This window comes from Rhipicephalus sanguineus, chromosome 11, assembly GCF_013339695.2.
Source record: "Rhipicephalus sanguineus isolate Rsan-2018 chromosome 11, BIME_Rsan_1.4, whole genome shotgun sequence".
Lineage (NCBI taxonomy): Eukaryota > Metazoa > Arthropoda > Arachnida > Ixodida > Ixodidae > Rhipicephalus > Rhipicephalus sanguineus.
The window spans coordinates 99,776,678-99,798,389 of NC_051186.1; the positions used below are offsets into that span (position 1 = coordinate 99,776,678).

Sequence of the window (21,712 nt, forward strand, 5' to 3'; positions counted from 1 at the left end):
TTTGCGACCCCTCTTAAGTAATTAGCCTCCCCCACCTCATGCGCACGCCTATGTTAACGACCTAGTTGACATAGGTTTGCCAGGAAAGGTTAGCATTTTTGTGAAAGCCTATAGTCGAATACAAATTTAGAGTCCACGGCATTTCCTCCTCAAAAGCGGATGCACACAAACCTGCACCAATGGGCGAGCACTTCAGACTGACGTCATGAGCCGGACGGCTGGTGAATCCGCCTTCGGAGAACATTGCCGAGTGCATGAGCGGGACTATTTCATCAATCGGGGAGGCCATCGGCTGCTGCGTCGGTGTTGCATCCGACTATAGATACTTATACGAGGTCACTTCATGTAGTACTGTACTGCCATCTATCAGTGTGACGAAGAGGAGGTTTACAAGTAGCTGATTTTCTAGATTCGCCTTACATTGCACTGTTTAACGTTTAAATGCATTTTCCATGCATTGCGCCTGTTATATCATTGAGGCCAGATTGATAGCTCAATAATAAAGTCTAAGGCGCTAGGGGAAACCTACGGTAGAAAAAGCGAGGACAGAAAGAGTGCCAGTTTCCAACTATGCTTACTCGGCGAAAACATCCACAGGCAGCTAGGCAAATTTGCGCAAAGCCAGACAAATGAATTAAATATAATAAAATGTGCAAAAATAACAGTCATGACAGAGCCTCGCAGACCACCTGCCTCATTTCCGGGACATCCATGGGCCTTTCGCGCGGCGGAAGGCGACCGGCGCGTTTCCTCTCCCCTTCACCCGCGATCGTCCCTTGCCTTCGCACGCTTTCACTCGCACATTGGAACATACGACGCGCGGGCATGTTATCACCCTTAGACTTTATACGGAACATCACGGCGACAGTGACGGCGACGGCGAAAATGCGCTTAAAGTGTCCGTATGATTGCTGTCGCTATAAGGACATCTCTTCAGCTCGTTCTGAAGAAACGCCATGTAGATCGAGGTCCTAAGTCAAATGGAAACCGGAACGCATATATATAGCAATATGACTTCTTCGTTATGTCTTGAACAAAGAAAAGCTATGTGTTGTAGCCATCTCGTTTAGCCTTATTAAACGCGAAGCATTTCTTGGCGAACCATATGATCTATGGCAAGCGAATGAGAAGGCGATGCCAAGGGCGAAGCTTAATGCGAATTATTCAAATTATTCGTATGAATTTTGCGAAGAGCAGCGCATATCTAGCGACTCAAGTTGCCATCATGGTTGTTCAACGAGGAGTGGCACATATATTCAGGTGGCACGAACATACCACATATATGATGCGTGTTAGCGTTGAAGCGACACTAAAGTGAAGCACTAAACCAGTCCAAACTAATAAATTGTTCCTTGAGAACTTTCTCGTCTTTAATTTTGCCATGTTAGTGGTATTACTATAAGAAATAATTACTATCAAAGTTTGGTGAATGTCACTACGGGGTCACGAATTTCAAAGCCCTTATTATTATTATTATTATTATTATTATTATTATTATTATTATTATTACTTTTGTAACTAGGTCACATTGGCTCGATAGAACTTCCTGATACTTGCTATTTGAACTCTCATGGCGCCGTTAAAAATGAAACATCATTAATTCTTTAACAATAAGTAATGCCCTCACAGTTTACGACGTCTCGGCGAGGTACTTCCTTTTTGCTCGTTTTCCTTCTTGCCAAGCGTCCTCTTCTCGCAACAGGTGTGGTGCGTTTGTTATTGCAAAATATTAGCTTACTAATTCGACAAAAAATAACTTTTCTTTTAGGGGCGAAGCTCCTTAAGGCGGCACCCGTTCGTCCCTCGTAGTCGTAGTCGTAGTGCGTAACCAGTCTTACGCTTTGACCTCCAAGGTGGTGCCGGTGGGAGATTTTTCCTGTGCGTTGTTGAACAATAAAAAATTCGCAGCGTGCGCGTTAACTAAAAGCCGAATTCTTGTCTCTCATTCCCCATTAGCAGCCGTTGGCATGTTCCAGTAGGAAACGTTAGTAGAAGTAGAAGTGTAAGTGTTAGCTAAAAGCCGACTTCTTCTGTCTCTCATTCCCATTAGCAGCCATTGTTTACCTCCAAGGTAGTGCCTGGTGAAATTTCTCCTGTGCGTGATTAAACAATAAAAATTTTGTTCAAAACGCCGTTGATTGATGAAATAAACCAACGAAAGACGCCAGATGTTTTGTAAAAGCAAAACGAAAGAACGCCAGATGTTTCTAAAGCAAAACGAAAAGACGCCAGCTGCTTAACGAAAGACGCCAGATGTTTTCTAAAGCAATGGTTTTCTAAACAATGAAAATTCACAGCGTACATGTAAAATTAAAGTGAGCTGCAAGTCGTCATAACTCATCGAACCTTTAGTATAAACGCGCCCGATCTCACGTCGGTGATGATGTACTGGGCAGAATTCACGGAAGATTCACGGTTTACCGATGAACCTCCGCAGCTTCGCCCACTCATCATCATTCACTCCGTGGATATGCTGTGATTTTTTATCGTCCCTTTACATTAAAAAGTTAAGATTCGGACATAGACACAGGTACGTGTGTGAGGTGTCTTAAGAATGCCAATATAATTTAAAAAGTCACAGTTTCTCCGCAAGGGCGAAGCAATGAATGTAATAGCAGCAAATTGGAAACCGACATGAAGCAAGGCTAGCAGCCATCTCCGTTAGTGTCCGATCTGGCGTAACTCTAGGAAACGCTGACATAAAGAAATACGGCCGCTCCAGGGAGCGAAGCGGCTTTCGTGCTGTCTGTGAGCGGTGAGAGCCCAACCCGTACAAGGGTAGGAGCCATCTATGATCTCAGCCGAGATAGGGTGCGCAAGCATGCGTGAATACGACCTTTCGAATGGCAGTTGCCACACCTAGAGTTACTGTGTGTGGCTCATGTACACTAACTCTAGCCTCACCAGCGATGCTGCAGCGCCCCAGTGACAAAGAAACACCTCTGCTTGAGCCGCGCCCGACTGCAGCCTTCGCTAGCTTTCACGCGCATGTAGGACACCAGGACTTAAAGTCATGGGGGGGGGGGGGTCGGGGGGGGCCCTCTCCTTCCATTTCTTAAGGAGGGGCCTTATGTATGTGTGTATGTATGTATATAGATCTCCACCCTCTGAGGGCCCCCCTACATTGAAGGGAGACTTTAAGCCCTGCATAGAACATACGGTGGGAGACGTTTTCGATTTGAACTTTATACGGAATATGACGACGACGGCAAAAATACGCCTCGAGTGTTCATATGATTGCTATCGCAATAAAACGAGCCTGGCAGGCGCACTCACTGGTAATTCTCTCTTCGCATGTGCATGACACCTTAGCGTGGCTCCAAAGGCATAATCGGCAAAGGATACTGACGGTTAGGTCGGCACGGGCAGACTTTCAGCACCTTAGGTTTCCATGGCATAGTTCATGGTGTGGCACAAGACAATTAGAAGTTACGTTAACTTGATTGCGATGCAGAATTCCCTCTTTAAATTTTTACTTACACAGGCCTGGTTTTGTTCCTTCCCCTCAATGTTGTTATTGTTCGCAAGCAGAAACCATAGACCATTTTTTCACAGAATGTCGCAGATATCAACATCTAAGGCAAAGATTTCTTGAACCTCCTTTCCGAAAACTTGGGCTTGAGCTTTCCGTAACGGCATTACTCTCCCTGGGGGCGTCGGCACTGGGTCACTGCAACAGGGACATATGTGAGGCAGTAATTAACTATACAAACGAATCAAAAAGACTGCCATGCTAATATTTCTAGTACACACTGGTGATTTATTTTATTTCATTTATCGTTCATAATTTATTTAATGCTTTTATTTAACTAACTCTTTCTCTTCCATTTTTTTTCTATCTCTTTAGCATTCAGTTGGGAAACCGCGAACACAAATAACATTTTCGCTTACCTAAAATTATCTCTTTAGAATTATCTTTTTTTTTTTTCTTTCTCCCCCCCCCCTTTTTTTTTTTCACTCACACATCCTACTGCCGCACGATTCGTGGCCGATCCCCCGTGGTGGGTTGTGCCATTCCTCTAGGATCAACCAACCAACGGGCAGTCGACGAAGAAGAATAGCAGATTGGCACGCGTGCCACCTCGGTTCGCGACGGGCTGCCTGCTGGGATATTAATTTGTTCCCGATTCCAGGTCTTCGCGTGGTCCAATGCTCCTAACCTGAGTGAATCTATCAAGCCTACAGCGTGAGTACACATTTCTTAAAATACATATATGGTGACGGAAAGAAAAGTGACTAACGTTAGGGACATGGTATTCTATTGAAGGTACTGCGGATCTTACACGCGGCCGTTGAATCAGTTATTAATGTGAAGCATTTCACAGGAAGTAAACGAGGGTTCCAGGAACAGTTCTTCGCTCAGTCTTTGGATCAGAATAGAATCCATTTTCTGAGCCAAAGAAATGCGGAGGCTATCCAATTCTTGACTTCGGTTTCTGGTAGTGGCACGACGGCGTTCGTGTGTCCTGGTGCATTCTTTGGTTAAGTTTGTGTTTCGTGCTCTGCCGAAGCGTACCTCAGAGGCAACGTATAAAGAAACGCGAGGTTCGAGATCCGCTCCGCCAGATGCCGCAGCGATCCCAGCCGCTCAAAAAAAGAAAAAAAAGAAACGTTTGCTATTTCAATGAACTAATTCAATTAATCTTCATCAATTATCCGAGACTTCATTGACCCTCATCTTAAGAAAACTTATGCGCCATCATATGGATTTCAACCTGAACCATCGATTTCGTGCCTGGATGTTCGATAAACCGGAAGTCAGAGCTCGACCGGAAGTTTTTACAACAAACACAAGAAACTCGTGGCTCGTGCTGCTAATATACAAAAAAATCTGTAGTGGTATAAATTAGGACACACCAACCAGTCAATAAAGATATCTGTCAAGCCGAAATGTAGGCTACAACATTACTTAATTTTGAATGAAGTGCACACTTCATTCAGAATTCATTCATTCACGTGTGAAGCCTATTGTATTGTACTCACACACTACAAGCGCTCACCAATGTTGGCTGATGCTATAGCTATACGCTCGTCAGAAAATAATGCATGTCTATGACTGCATCCCTGCTTCACGCAACATTTCGCACATTGCTACGAGTCCCTTTAGGAAAGTATGCCGCAAGTTCTTTGTGTATGCATCGTTGATGACTTCGTGTGTCCTGCGTACGCAGTCTAAAAATATCGACATCATGTGGACGGCGCGCGTGGAAGGCGGACCATGCTGCACCCAGCACGCGGCAGTGGCCATCGGTGACGAGGTGTACTCGTTCGGCGGTTACTGCGCCGAAGAGATGAACACAACGCGACGGCCCATGGACGTGCACATACTCAACACCGGTGCGATCTATCTATCTATCTATCTATCTATCTATCTATCTATCTATCTATCTATCTATCTATCTATCTATCTATCTATCTATCTATCTATCTATCTATCTATCTATCTATCTATCTATCTATCTATCTATCTATCTATCTATCTATCTATCTATCTATCTGTCTCTGTCTGTCTGTCTGTCTGTCTGTCTGTCTGTCTATCTATCTATCTATCTATCTATCTATCTATCTATCTATCTATCTATCTATCTATCTATCTATCTATCTATCTATCTATCTATCTATCTGTCTGTCTGTCTGTCTGTCTGTCTGTCTGTCTGTCTGTCTATCTATCTATCTATCTATCTATCTATCTATCTATCTATCTATCTATCTATCTATCTATCTATCTATCTATCTATCTATCTATCTATCTATCTATCTATCTATCTATCTATCTATCTATCTACTCGGGGCAAGGCTGCGGCTTAGCATTCAATCGAAGGGTGATTTCCTAATACGAGCGAAATCGTCATTTAATATGAAAGATCAATTAGACGCCTCATCGAACGCGGAAAGTTACCGTCAGCGGCGTCGTCGTCAACTCGAACGATATTCACGTGATCTGAGATTACGAAATGGCATCATCATGGCGTCGCAGGTCGTGACTTGTGACTTGATGACGTCACGAAAACGACATGATCAGCGGACATGGTCGCTAATTTATTAAAGGTGGGGCTATCGCGGAGGCAGTGCAAAACCTCTTGAGGTGTAGAAAGTTTTAGAAGGGGGGGGGGGGTGTCAGTACAATCGACTGATAAGAAAATTTAAAGGATGCATGGCTTTCGCGTTCGAGTCGTCTTATAGGCGAATGCATAAGGGACATTGTAACCTTCTCTTTAGTGTACCTTCAAAAACCGTATCTGTTTTTTCGTCGAATGCGAATGCCCATGCGTGGTTGCGCAGGCTCTCTCCGGTGGACGCTGATCCCGGTGCAGAGCAACCTGGAGAACGTGCCCTTCCAGCGGTTCGGCCACACGGTGGTTGGGCACGGCGAGTACGCCTACCTCTGGGGAGGACGAAACGAGGACGGTGCCTGCAGCATCGTCTACCGCTTCGACACCTGTACGCCATCCGTCACTTCCTCGTCGCCTTTCGTGCCCAAAGAATCTTAACGATGACATACTCAGTCCGCTGAACAGGGTAAAATTTTGGCAGGGGTTGGGGGAAATGCTGAAAGCCTTAGACTAAAGTCCCTAGATTTTAACAGGGAAAAATCTAGGGACTTTACCTTAGACTATTAAAAAAAAAACGCAGCAGTGGAAAGAGAAGAAGAGAACGAGGACCCTTTTTCTTTCCATTGGGGGGGGGGGGGTCCGCTGCAACGCTGTTTTTTGAAATTCACACTTTGCCCGATACTATCTCGATGGTCTCGGTTCGGGCTTGGTACACGGCATGACAGGAGTGTCCGGTATACATGAACGGACAAGCACCTCCACCATATGTCAGGTAGTTGTGACTGTGAAGAATGTAACATCCAAACCGGCAAAGATTGAACCCTTCTTTTGGGCTTACTAACGTGCACGTTTGGGCTAGCTGGCACTCCAGTGCACAAGTAACAGCACTGGAGCAGTCAGGGAGGTTCAACCCCCCGTCCCTCCCTACGAACCTTCCGGCTGCGCTACTGATTAACAGCGCGAAAAAATATGAACGAGACGATTTTAGTTGGAAGTCAGCGCTTGTATGTGTCCCCTCGCTTCGTTATTCGTTTATACTTTTTGGCGCTCTTAATGTCTTAGGCCTTTATTGTGCGAAGTTGTGCCCAAGAAAACAATAGACTCAATATACAGTGTAGCGGCGAGCAGGGGCGTAGGCAGAATTTTTTTTCGGGGGGGGGGGGGCACCTCCTTGATCTGTAGTGGGGACGAACAGGCAGATGTGGTCGAGTGTCATTTTCTGCTCTGTATGCTATGGCAAAAAAAAATTCGGGGGGGGGGGGGGGGGGGCACGGGCCCGGTGTGCCCTAACGTGGCTACGCCCCTGGCGGCGAGTATGGTTTTCGGTCGTCGAAAATCGGCCCTGTGGATGAAAGGCGTCGCCTTTTATATGAACGCTTATATAAACGTCACAACCTCGCTCTGCGTAGACAAGTGCCTCGGTTATCGTTATTTCGCGAGAAAGTCACAGTTTCGCCGCAAGGGCGATACATTGAACGCGGTAGCAACAAATTGGAATGTTATACGAAGTAACGCTAGCTGTTCACCCCCTTAGCCTGCCCAGCCTGGCATGTAGCTCAACAAAAGGCCGGCGTGAGGAGACGAGACCGCTGCAGCGAGCGAAGCCACCTTCGTGCTGTCTATCGTTTGAAAGCGAAGCGGTAAGAGCATAGCACGTAAAGGAGCAAGCCGTCCGCTGATGCCTGTAAAAATAAGCCTGCAGAACCTGCGCTCTTTTCCTCGCTCTGCGCTCTTATCTGTGTTCCTGCTTTTTACTTTCTGCTTGCGCACCACCTCTAAAATTCTAGTACGAACCAACTAGTCTAAAAGGAAGTTTCGCGCTACCGTGCCCGGCTGAGCAGAGTGTGGAGCCGTGCATGCAGCCGCCCCTCCGCTCCACTGGCCTTTCGCGCGATGAAAGAAGGCTGGCGCGTTTCCTCTCCGCTAGATAAGCGTTCGTCGCCTGCGCTCGCACGCTTTCACTCGCACATAGAACACACGACGCACGAGGCGATGTTATCGAGTTGGACTTTTTGCGGAACATAACGGCGGTGCCGACGCCGACGGCAAAAGCGTGCCGAGAGTATACAGACATAATTGCTGTCGAAATAAAAAATCCAACCGATCATTGGCATATGCAGCGTCGCTGACGTGGCTTCGTCCTCGCACCACGGGCGAGACCCCGGCAGCGCGCGAGGGCCACTCGGCGTGCGTGGTGGGCAGCCGCATGTACGTGTTCGGCGGCGTCGAGGACGATGCCAACCGGGTGTCGCAGGACGTGCACGTGCTCGACCTGGACACCATGCACTGGCGATTCCTGGCCACCAGGGTGAGCACACACCTCCTCCTCCAGCTGTCACGTGGTCTGAAAAATCTGGCGTATATAACGTACATAATTTAAAAGATAAAACTACGACTAGAATTCACTCGCCCATAAAGACTATATATAGGTGACACTCCTTGCAAAGTGAATGTTAGAGCATCCCAAGAAGACAAACGCGATGTCTTATTGAAGTTGTTTTACTGGCTAAAACGAAATCGGAAAATTCTTGCTTAGAAATATTTTCAGGGAAGTGTGTAATACATGAGCTTTTTTCCTTTCAATTGAATAAAATATTACATGATTTACGGTTCTGTGATGTCTTTTTCCAGTGAATTACAGACTTTGAATTACAGACTTGTAAACATCGTACTAGGGCTTTGTCGATGATTTCTTCCAGCAATTTTCCTAAACAAATTGATGAGATTAATCGAAGATTTGTCTCATACAATTGCTAAACTTGTTCACCTATATACATAGCAGACCACATCGAATTCGTTGCAATGGATGATAAGCAAAATGATTTCTCCTTTCTCACGTGTTTACGTAGAAGCTCTCGAGGTAAACATTCCCGTAGGCGTGCTCACAAGCCCCCCCCCAATCGTCTGAAGGGGACATCAATTCTGCCCCACACCTTCACAGAGACGGGCCTTTCATGCCATTTTTCAATGCGCAGGGTTATTATGGTTATGCACGCTTTTTAGCGATAATAGCGACAGAGGACCCCTGATGTTGCATTCAAAGATCTGTTTACTTCTCACCTTTACCCGCGGAAAGCCGGGACCACTAGCAGGCCGTTGTGAGAAGCACGCCATCGCTTCATTTTCATATTTGTACTCATGGGCGAGCTTGCTTTCGTTCCGACTCGACCAAAGAGGAGGGGGTGGGGAGGCGCTGCGGGGATAGTGTAGTTGATACTAAACGTCCACGTGCATGGCTGCACGCAACTATTGCGCAGGGCAATGCGCCGGAGTGGCGCAGCTTCCACTCTGCGGTGGCCATCGGTCGGCGCATGTACGTGTGGGGTGGCAGGCGCAGCCCGACAGACACCCACGAAGACGAAGAGGTGGCCTACTGCGACCAGCTCGCCTACCTGGACACTACCAACGGCGCCTGGGTGCACCCGGTCACCAAGGGCACCATGCCTCCGGGACGGTGCAGCCACGCCGCCTGTACGAACACGCTCTCTATTTAATCAAGCGAAGCTTCCTTTGAGATCCGTGCGGTTTAGGCATAATTCGGCGTATAGCGACAACGCAATGACTGTATACAAACGTGTACAGGTGATAACATTCAACAGATTTATTTGGACTCATATATCTGAGGATGATTCAAGGCCTACGCAACCACATTTGTAACATTTGACATCACATACAACGAATGCTGCAAATGCGGTTGCGCAGGCTTTTTACCATCGTCATATATATGAGTGTGACGATCTCAAGATAAGTCTGTTGGACAGCGCTTGTCTTCGTCGGTTTTCACTCTGTCCTTGTGTTGTGCGCTAGATGCTCAAATGGAACACCAACATGCCCAAACTTGCGTTATTTTTGTAACTGACAGCACTGCAGGCGCGTAGCCGTGGGTTGGCACACCGGGCGTCAAGAGCACGTGCGAGCAATTAAATAGCGCTTAAAAAAACTTCTTTATTAGAATTAAAGCTCACTTGTGCTCGCAGCATAGATAAGTTCAGTTGCAGGGGCGTAGCCAAGGGGGGGGGGGGGGTTGGGGGGTCCAACCCCCCAACCCCCCCCCGAAATTTTTCAGTTTTGCTTGCGTATATAGGCACGCACACATACAAACGCACGCACGAACATACATAAAGTATGGTTGAACCCCCCCCCCCCCCCCCCGAAAGAAATTTCTGGCTACGCCCCTGCTCAGTTGCTACTTCGCACGACCGTCGATGTGCCGCAGGAGCGCTCCGGAGCGACTGTTGAGCATGCCATAAGTTAAGTGTGGCGAATTGTTCCCTCACACATGGGTACCATTTTGTTCATTGGCACGTGACTGTGGCGTCACGTATTGCAAAGTACTCTCTCGGATATTGGTGCTGTTTTTGTGCAAGATAGCTCAGAGCGCGAGCCTCATTAGGTCGAGTTTTCCTTCGTAGTGCTTGAACAAACCGCATGGGAACTTATGTACCACGGAATTTCACGCATGATCTCGCATTATACATTCTCAAATGTGATGTTACCTCTGGTTGCATTCAGTTTTGTCACGCAATGCTCCTTGGAAAGTTCATTTTTTCTCGTGGTCTCGCTGTCTTCACTGCTACCAAACACGTGAGGCTGCCTTTTATTTCCAGTCGTCTACAAAGGCGAGATGTACGTGTGCGGCGGCTACAACGGTCTCCTGGGAACATTCTTCGGAGACATGTACAAATACAGCCCAGGTAATTGCAATACGCGCACATGCTTCAGGTAGTCCTCGCTGATGTGTGGCGAACCCACGAGAAATGCAAAGTAGCAAAAACAAGATGATAACATTTTGCCTTTCCTTGCATGATGTTTTAAACGCTTCGTGATATTTTCTTAGTGCAGACAGTTTTACATCAGGGCGGGAAAGCTAACTCAGTTGCATGTGAAAACCACTTTTCGAAGGTGTGTTCGTAAGTAAAAATACCCTAGGCAAAGGGTATCGTGTGCAGAAACTCGCCGAGCTCTGCGCCTAGCAACGCGTTGGAGGAAGGAAAGGAAGAGGAGAGAAGAAGAGAAGTGGAGAGAAGCGGGAGAACAATAAATAAATAAAACAAACTAAAATTTCTTGGTCAGGCTGGATATTCGAACGTGGGTACCCGCGGGCCCAAGGCGAGCGTCTTAACCACTCGGCTATCCAGGCACGCTAGTAGAGAAAGCACTTATGGGAGCCTTATGATTGCGTTGCTTTAGACGAGAGAACGAGAACAAGACAGAGAGAAAGAGGGAAAGAAAGAGAAACAGAGAGAGAGCGAGAGAGAGAGAGAGAGAAACACACAGAGAAAGAGACAACGGCAAAGAAAGCACAGCTTAGCCATGTATAGTATTAGTTTAACAAGAGGGGGGGGGAAAGGGAAATGAGGGTGAGGAGGAGGGGAAGGCCGCCAGTTCCACCGGTTCCTCAGCAACACTAGTGCGTAGCTGACAAAATCTTTTTCCGCAGCGCAAATAATATTTTGATTGTTTAATTTAAACCCATCCGTCAAATTTTTTATGTGGTCGCGAATGCTGTCAAAATGCGTAGACGATGTCGTTGAAAGGAGGCTCCTGTCCTCGCAGAGTGCTCCCTGTGGAGCCAGGTGAAGCTCCTGCGCAAGGGGCCCACCGCCAGGCGGGGACACCGATGTTGCCTGGTCGACAACCGACTGTTCCTGTTCGGGGGAACCAGGTAAAAATTGCACAATATATAGTTTCAGCTATACGTGATCATTGTGAGAGTATCGTTTCTGATTTCAATACCACATTTGGTACACATATTAAGCAGAAGCGTTTGCGTAAGGTGTTAGAAACTCATTACGGCAATTTTTCCGCCATATATGCCTCCATAAATGTTGCCAGATTTTGCCAATTAATCCGCAGTCCCCCGCTACGGCGTGGCTCATAATCACGTCGTGGTTTTGGCATGTAAGCATCCCGCAATCATTAATATTACGATACTAGAGGAAATTAATTTTTCCCAAAATTTTTCTTCCATTTCAGATCCATTTCTACTTACATTCCATCAGACCCGTTTCCTTTTCAGATCATGACTTGTTTTCTTCCATCTTACAGAATTGTTTACTTGATGACAAGTAAAGCGTATATTGTTCAATTTTTATTGCGATAGTAATTATATGGACACTCTCGACGGGTTTTGCCGTCGCCGTCATGTCCCGTATAAAGTCCAAATCGATAACGTCGCCCCGCGCGTCGTATGTTCTACTCGCAGCTAAAAGCGCGCGAGCGGGGACGACGAACGCGGCTGAAGCAGAGATGAAACGAGCCGACCCACGTCCATCGCATGGAGGGCGCGTGCGATAACAACCCGCGTGCGAGGCCTGCCGTCGATTGCTGCTCAAGCAAAGAGGGAACGCCTCGCCTGTCTTGTAGGAGCATGAAAAAAAACGAGGGGGGAGTGGGGGGGCTCGAGCAGCAACTGTGAACTTTGATTCCAAGTGCGTGGTCGCGATCGCTGGCGCGCGTGCCATCTTCTCGGCAGGCATTAGCACACGGCTCATATATCTTTCTACGTGCTGTGCTCTCAACGCGGATAGACTGTGCGAAATGCGCTTCTCTCCCTAGAGCGGCCGTATTCTCTTACACCAGCGTTTTGCAGAATTACGCGAGACCGCGAATCCAAAAAAGTTAGGTGCGAGCCTTACTTCATATAACACTACAGTTTGTCGCTATCGCATTCATTGCTTCGTCCTTGCGGTGAACCTGCGACTTTTTTTATGTTCTGTATTTCTCATCGCCCCTGTATTTGAATTCAATTGTATAAGTCTAACACCGTTTCTTCATATTGCCGCAACGTTTTGGCTGAATACAAATAGCGCGCCCATCACCGTGCATATTGGACGCGCATGGGCGCCTTAAGGCCCGAACACACGTACGCGTTGCAGCGCGTCAACGCGTGACCTTTTGACGCGGCGCCGCGTCCTTTCCCAATGGGGAGAGAGGGCGCGCGGCTACACGAAGCTGCGTGCCCTCCCTCTCCATAGTGAGAGGGCGCGGCGCCCTCTACCCATGGGGAGAGAGGGCGCGCGCCTACGCGAAACTGCGCGCCCTCCCTCTCCATAGGGAGAGGGCGCGACGCCGCGTCAAAAGGTCACGCGTTGACGCGCTGCAACGCGTACGTGTGTTTGGGCCTTTATTGTAGTGCCGCGCAGCGACCATCGTGGCGCGAGTGCCTGGCCAGACCCGGCTCGCCACGCGCTTGGGACTTCTCGTGAAGAGAAAGAATACAGCCGAACGACCTCTTTGAGCTCGACTGACTCGCAGTTTTACAACCGCAGCCACTTTGAGTTGTAGGCACAGGTTCGCCCTTAATAAAGACCTTTGTTTGATTAGCCTGTGTGCTTCAGCATCGCTATAATATGTATTGTAGTTATTATTAATTTGATGTTATTTTTGTTCGCTTTTTATTTTATGTACCCCACTCTTCTCTACAGAGCTTTGTGCGATTGAGGATACAATAAATGAAATGCTTCCTTTCTTTTTGCTCGTTGCAGTCCGGTGTCGAGCAAGGGCAACATCGTGGAAAGGTATCGCGGTTCCAGCGACGCCGCAACCCTCGTGGAGCACTCGGACCTACACGTCCTGGACTTCGGTGAGGGAACGCCTCACGTGTAATGTGCTGGAGCTGTGCGCGCACCTATGGCAAGGACAGAGCTTAGGTGGTGTTCCACCCGTTTCAAGGCGAAAACCTTAGACGCCTCATCAAACGAGGAATGTGACCGTCGGCGACGTCGGCGTCAACACGATGATGCGAGGAATCATTACGTGATGACGTCACCATATGAAGTCATCATGACGGCACGGATCGCTGAAAGTTGTGACGTCATTATGATGTCACATGACGTGACATCACACCACGTGAGCACATGATATCGCCGCTTGGTCAAAGGTGGGCCGACCACGGAAACAATGCATAACTAGGCGAGGTTCAGAAAGCCTGCAATGCCCCCGATCCTGGACCCAGTGCGAAGCCACGTTTGCTGCAGAACGCTTTCAGAGGCGGCGGGGAGGCAGGCCCGTAGCCGGGGGGGGGGGGGCACCCCCCGAAATTTTCATGAGACATGGTGTTTTACCGAAAATAGGCGTTTTTGTCAAATAGTCAAAGCCCCCCCCCCCTCCGAAAAATATTCCTGGCTACGGGCTTGGGGGGAGGATCAATACATCGACTGAAGAAAAAGAAGAAGATGGCTTTCGCCTTCGAGTCGTCTTAGGCGAATGCGGAAGGAACCCTGCGAGTGTTTGAGGATGATTGATTGGAACGATGAAATTCATTGACGACCACAATACCTGGTCAAATCAGCATTCCGGTTGCGGTAACACTACGTCCATGTACAAACAACCTATACACGTATAAACATGCCTATGGCGGCGTTAGCATCAACGACGGAAACATACCTGGGGTCATAAGTGAAGTCCCGATAATGTTGGAGCCAGGAGTCTACTACACCACAGCTTCCTTAACTTGATTCGCTAAAAAGAAAAAGCTGTCCCAGATCTGAGCAAGCGCAGCAAAGGGCATGCTCATTCCAGAGAACGAGTAACCCTTTTGTGCGACGCTACAAGCCTTGCAACTTTCAAACGAAAACACTGCGAATACGAATGAGACGTCACTTTTATTAGTGCACTATACTTGCTTAGTTTCATCGGCTTGCGTGCTAAGTGCGAAGTGGATGAGAGGGTCGTGCGGTGTTCGAACATCTTCCGTTCACTCTTGCAGCGCCTTCGCTGAAGACGCTATGCCTACTCGTGCTGATCGACTGTCGCATGGACATCAGCCACCTTCCCGACGAAAACAAGCAAGTCACGCACGCTTGATTTTTTATTTAGGCGTTAATTGGCTCTCAGCAAGTCGGATGAGGTCGTGAAGAACGAGCAAAGTAACTTAGCTACAATACATACGGCTCATTTTCACAGTATCGTAAATGAACAGTAAAATACAGTTCACCGATGTGGCGTTGTAATTAAAGCATAGGTTTCTGTGATATAGTTGTTAGCCATCCTTCTTGAATCAACGTCTATGCACGCCAGGGAAGAGGGTACTGAAAAGCTACAGCTGTGGCCAAGCGAATTTTTGTTTTCCTTTCTGGAAGCTTGTACTACCACAGTGCATTCTTGCGGCAGCAGATACGTTTTTTTTTTTGTTTCGAGATATGTTTGGCGCCTTCAACGTGATAAACGAGACACTGCTATTACAGTGGAACTTCGGTGATACGAATCTCACGGGACCACCAAAAATATTCGTATCATTCGAAATTCGTATCACGAGAAAGCATGGAAAATTAGCATGCGACAAAAGAATGTTGGCGTACATTTTCACTTATTGTTTTTCAGGGCCGCAGTAACGTCAAGAAGAACTCTGAATGATTGTCAGTTAAGATTTTAGATGTCGGCAATCATACCAGCACTCACAAATATACCGCCCGTACGCGCGTATTTAATTAATGACCCAGCTAGGTGCGTTGCGACTCGTGACAGCAGTAGCCCCTTCCAAATTTTAGTATGCTTTTAGCAGCGAAGCTGTTTAGCAAATCGTTCCTTGTCCGGCGAACCAAGAAACTATCATCATCATAAACGGGTATGCGCCGCAGAAATTGGGTGAAATTGGGTGAATACCACTACTCACCACTGATCCACTAAAAATGAAGAAGGCAGCAGTTAGCCCAACAAATGGCTGCGAAGCGACGGCGGCGAGCCGGAGACCCTGAGTGCGTACAACGATAGAATACTAGGGAACGGGAAAGGCAACGGCGGCTGTGAGGAGACCCGAAGCGATGGAAGGCATACGCCAACGACGATGTGCCCGTACATCTATGAGAGGTGCGAACGCCTGGTTTCTGCGCGAGGTTCTGTCTCTGCAGTTTCGACATCCGTATCGTGTCTGACTGTCTGTGGTTTAACTCGAACCTCTCTACGCTGAGAATCAACGTAGAAACAACCTAGCATCACCTAGCTGAATCCTAGCTACGACCTTGAAGCAATCTACAAACAACCTGAATCACCTGGCTAAGGCCTAGAAACAACCTAGAAGCAACTAGATTAGTCTTCAGAATCGCCCAGCTACGCAGTTTGCAGTTTGAAGCCTTGCGCGCCCTAGTGCAAGCTTCGCCAATTTTTTTTCATGACACCGGTGTACTGCAGCGAAAGTAACGAAAGAAGCGGTTTGACGCGACGGATCGAAGCCACAAAATTACAGAACCACGGTCCTGTGTTATGATTTTGTTATCGCGGAGGTGTTGCGGATGTTTTTGGGGAGATTTATGGCCGTGCCCACACAAGTGCGACCTCAGCGGTCGCGCATATTGACATTTTGAGGCCTGACTCCTTCGCCAAGACCGTCCTCGCCTTCTTTCGGTCCTCGTCCACATTTCATAGCATGTCTGATGCACGAGGCAGGCACGTGTAAACACAGTACGACTGCAGCCCGCGTCGACGCGTTAGGAAAAAAAAAAGCATGGCGCTAATGTCCTTTGTAATATAAACGCCAAGGCACACGGAGGTACATAAGAGCCTCAAAGATTCGCGCACACAATCTCGGAGGCCGTGACGCATCTATGAAGGTTTATTCTGACCGCAAGAAAAGTGTTTTTCTTACACCGTGATTCTCACGATTCGGCGGTGCGGCGCGCATGCCCACGCTTGCGTTCCCGCGCTCGCACGTGCTTGGCGCGTCTTCCGCGACAGCGCGGACAGCACCTCTTCGTACCTGGCGCTACCGTACGCTCGTATCAAACGTCGCTGGGTGAAAATCGGTTCGCAACAACCGTACTCCATTACATTGCAGGCCATTGGGCATTGGCCGGGACCAACGAAAAATTCGTATCACCCCGACATTCGTATAAGCTGTGATCGTATCACCGAGGTTTCACTGTACTGGGTTGCTCCACCCATCATCATTATCGTCATCACCACCATCATCTTCATCATCAGCGTTGTTGTTGTTGCTGCTGTCATCGTAAACTACTTCATTTATTTCCAATTCACTGTTGTACCGGGACGTCGTTCTGCCATTAGTAACGTCACCGGTGTGATTACTGGACGAACTCATCCCGACGTATCACGTGAAGTCTCGAAAGCTGAAACGATCGAAACATTCTAGCTAACCATAACTCCTTCACACTTCGATGTACGCGGCCAGGGAATTACATATGCGCCTTCTTTCTCTCTTCGTGTGATCGTTTTCCTGCCACCGCGTGCACAGTTGACATTCAGATTTTTCACAGGAGACGTGCATTTTCATGGCACCAATGTCTCGTGTGTTTCGTTCCCAGGTGGGAGATCAGGTGCATGACGTCCAGGAACAGCATGTCGAGCCCACGAGTCTGCCACTGACTTGTGCCGCCTCATCGAGAGCTCGACGTATTAAAAGAACGGCGCCGTTTGCTAACGCGGAATATAAAAAATTTGTTCCTTTGATTACAGGCTTATATTGTTTTTTTTTTTGATAACCAAATGTATCCAACAGATAGTTAAGCCAAGAAAAACATAGCGAATATTACTTGTTGTTTTAACTCTAGTATGGCAATTATGACAAGGAGATGAATTAAAGTGGACGAAAATACACCCTCTCCGTGGGTGGGGCACGAACTAACAAGCTTTGAATTACGCGTCCGATGCTCTATCAATTGAGCTGCAACAGAGGGCGTTCCCGGGTCCACTTTGTTAGGCATTTCTCTGCGTTTTAACACTGAGAGTTTTATATAGCCAGCCAGCGCTGCTCGTAGCCAAGGCGTAGCCAGAGGGCGTCACGTGGAACCATAGGCGTGCGCAGGGTTCCGCATTAGGGGGGGCAAAGGTTCGCCGCAGCGCCCCCCCCCCCACACCCTACTAAGTTAATGTATGGGGCACATTTTGCTACCCCCCTTTTAGGTGACTAGAACGGTCAATGTACGGGGCAGATTTTGCGCCCCCCCCTCTTAGGTGGGGCGCCCCCCCTGCCCCCCCCCCCCCCTGTGCGCACGCCTATACGTGGAACGTAAACTTTGCACGAGCTGGTAGCTGACCAATAAACCCACGCAGGCTAACCTAAGGCAATAAGTGTGCTTGGACGAAGCTCTCGCTACGAATGAACGAAAGAAAAGGAATGGTTCGAGGGGCTCGTTTATTTGTTCTACGCACTTCGTGTCTTTCGCCGTAAATAACTTGCCGTAAATACCATGTCAGCCCGATGGCGTTTTTCATTAAATGTATGGACAGGACACACTGTCGCAGCTCAACGCTTGCTGATGCTTGAGCGACGGGCGCTGTGGAGCTCGCATCCCCGTTTCTATTATACACTCTACCCAACTCATATACCAGTGATAATAAGTGCTGGGGTATTACGTGCCCAAACAACGATATGATTATGAAGCACGCCATAGTGGAGGGCTATTTCGACCACCCGGGGTTCCTCAACGTGCACCCAAATCTAAGTACACGGGCCTCCACTATTTTCGCCTCGATCGAAAATGCGATCGCTGCTGCCAGAATCGAACCCGCGACCTTCGTGTCACAGCCGAACGCCGTAACCTGTACCACCGTGGTGGCTCTCATATTCTAAAGCATAGGCGTGCGCAGGATTCGCCATTAGGGGGGGGGGCAAGTTCCCCCCCCCGTGTAAGGGTATTAGGTGGTGGACTCGACCAATGTGGGGGGGGGGCAAGTTCCCCCCCCCCCACATTGGTCGAGTCCACCACCTAATACCCTTACACCGTGGTCGAGTCTGAAAGAAAACGAGCTCCGCAATGGATGAAAAAATGAAAATAAAGCGATGACGTACGTGCTTCTCAGAAAGGCCTGCCATTGGTCCACGGCTTTCTGGTTAAAGGTGGGAACTAACCAGATCTTTTAATACAACTTGAGGGGTTCTTGGTCATCATTATTGTCAAAAAAACATTCAACGATGATTACGAAACTGCCCAATGTGAATTCTGAGCGCGGCTTCGTGTTGGGGCAAGGCCAACTGTGTTTGAAGTTCTGGCTTTCCTCGAGGTATGGACTACGCCATAAATCATAATTGTGAAGTAGGACAGCACCCACTACGCCATTATTCGTCTTTCTGCAAATAATTAAGCGAGGTACCCGCTACACATCTGTAAGCTATTATGTCCACATTGTTGATGCTGGATGTGGCTGATGACAATGAAGAATTATGTCTGAGCACTTTGCAGTGGGTGGGTAGCATTAAACCACACAGTCGCTGCGCAATTAGCATTGTGTCATGATTGGTGGTTATTTTACTCTTCTGCCACGTTATATTACGTAGGTTAACGCGCTTCCTTGCCCGACATGACGCCTGTATAGGGTCTTTTTGCAAATGAGTTTAAAGCGCCAGCGTGGCTCTGTGGTAGAATACTCGACCGCCACGCAGAGGGCCTGGGTTCAAGCCCGTTCGATCCTGGGTAGTTTTTTCTCATTTTATTTTTTCGTGCCTATCGGTTACGCCACCGACGGCTACGCCTCTCAATGCAGGAACGGGCGCCTAAGAGCTGCGCTCTAAAACATGCATAGCCATAAGCCTGCGCATTAAGAAATGACGTGAAAATTCCGACTGAGTGAAGGTATACGGAGTAGAATTGCCGCCCCCTTTCGATGATTAAGGGGGGCGCCCACTCGGCCCCCCTCGTGTGCACGACTGCGTACTAGAGTTCAACTTTACGGTGTAATTATTTCCTTTCCATTCTGTGTTTTGAGAATAGTCGTTTCTGTAAGTGAATGACTACGGAACCAGTCGTGAAATCTCGCGGGACCAGCTTGGAACCTCGAGAAGTTAGTGGCGATATGCATTCAGTCCATTAGGAAGAGCGAAGACGAGCCAGAGGCCAAGCTAAGCACAAAAATTACTCGAAGAACACGACGATGCGGCGAAATCGCCGCATCGTCGGCGATTTTGCCGCATCGCCGCCCCTGAGCTCCGTAGATACCCTGGGCAAGGAAGAACCTGGCCGCTATGGCCATCGCAACGGATCCAGACACAGCGGAAGAAGTGGCAATTGCGCTCGACATTTGCACAGGAAGTGTCTCAGCCCTGATAATTTTCTACTCGCAAGCGGCCGGAATTACCAGAAATGGAAAAAAAAATTGACCGCGTATCTGCGTGCTTCGCTGCAAATGTCGTCTAAAGACGATAGAAGAGGCGCTGCGCGAGATATGGACGCCATCTGGCAATACGTCGGGAAACATGAGTGCTGTGTTGCGGGCTGATAGTCCCGGCGCAGTAGCAGGCGAAGAGCGGCGGTGACCAACGCGACCGGCGGGGACGCCAGCCAGCCCGAACACGCGGTTTGGCGCGAAGCGGCGAAGCAGAAGAAACGCACACTCTTTAATTTACACGTCGCCTGGGTAAAACAGGAATGCCAGAGCGGCGCCCCATGGCATTCGTACAGTGCAATACAGAACCGAAACCGAAACACAACAATGAGCTCGTGCAGAGGGCACGGAGGAAGGCAAGTTTTAGCGTAGTCGCATTTTCAGCGCAGCTTAAGAAACTAGGGTCTTTAGAAGTACGTATGTATGCATTTTCTATTAAAGGAACACACCAGCTAATACTTACCTAGTGATGTTGCGCCTCAGATATGCGTAATGTTTGCTTTTTGATCGAAAATGTACACAAGTATGAACCTAGTCAGCCGTTCTAGGTGGCTGGCCCTTGGGCAAGTGGTTCAACTTTGACTGAGTGGTTGAATCAAGTGACGTGCCGACAAACAGAAAGGCAGAAAGACAGACCAAAACTTCTCCGTTTAAGTATCCCAAGAAAGACTATCGTCTTTAAAAGCGCAGCTTGCACTAAGTCTCGCAAGGCTGGGTCACGGCAGGGCTGGTGGGCACGGTTCAGCTTTCCTTGTTAACCATGTGTACAGAACGCTTAGGCGGTGACTGAGCGCGTACCGGTTCATGATGATGTTAACTTTCTATCTACGACACACGGCAAACCTCGACCATAACTACTCTGCGGTAAAAAGAAAGCTACTTGAACACATAATCCCGATGTCCTCTCGGTGAGGTGGACCGATGCCCTGCACAGCTTGGAGCTCGCCGACCAGATTGGGCCGTGCAGCAGACCCACGAAACGACGACTAGGCAAGGCCTGGACGTCCCAAATTGTGATACCTGAATCCGGGTCATCGGCCTGCAGGACACTAAATAACAGTTTTTACCAAACAACTGACCGAGCACCTTGCGCCACGTGGTGATAGAGTACTCGGAATCTGCAAGACCTACGGAACAACCGAAGATGTAAAAGAAATGAAGAAAGAACCAAAAAGAGACGACAGAACAGGACAGGAAAAAACTGCGGGAGGCTATGCTATCTGGCGCAGGCATGTAAGACCTCCAAATACAGAAATACCGGGGCTAGGCCAGGATGGCAGCAGGATCCCACGGATTCCCTGAAGGACAAACCTCCCGCATGAAAAAAAAAAAAACGTCTGTCTCTTTCTCTCTCTTTCGCTATTTGTAAAATAAACGTCTGTTTCCCTCTGCGAGCTGCACAGGTACAGAAAAGAACAGAGATACTCGAGGAACGTAAAGAGCTCAAACAGTAAGTAGCTTCACTCCGGACACCTGAAACTGATCACAGGTTTTCGAACAGAAACTTCGGCGGAACACCGAATGGTCAGGTAACATACAATTTTCAAATAACAGTTGCTTAATAGTGGTCAATAAATCTTGCCGGCGTGCTGCTGCTGCTC

General features: G+C 48.3%; 2 protein-coding genes across 2 annotated transcripts in view; both read left to right on the forward strand.

The window, feature by feature from the left end:
• The window catches only part of LOC119373402 (kelch domain-containing protein 3), a 536,457-nt gene that overhangs the window by 153,886 nt on the left and 360,859 nt on the right, over nucleotides 1–21,712 (forward strand). The window lies entirely within an intron of this gene.
• Nucleotides 5,183–14,861, forward strand: LOC119375285 (kelch domain-containing protein 3). The gene is made up of 8 exons (XM_037645466.2): nucleotides 5,183–5,337; nucleotides 6,283–6,441; nucleotides 8,174–8,361; nucleotides 9,311–9,524; nucleotides 10,661–10,747; nucleotides 11,610–11,718; nucleotides 13,541–13,638; nucleotides 14,764–14,861. Exons 1-8 carry the CDS (start codon nucleotides 5,190–5,192, stop codon nucleotides 14,859–14,861), a joined length of 1,101 nt encoding a protein of 366 aa, XP_037501394.1. The 5' UTR covers nucleotides 5,183–5,189.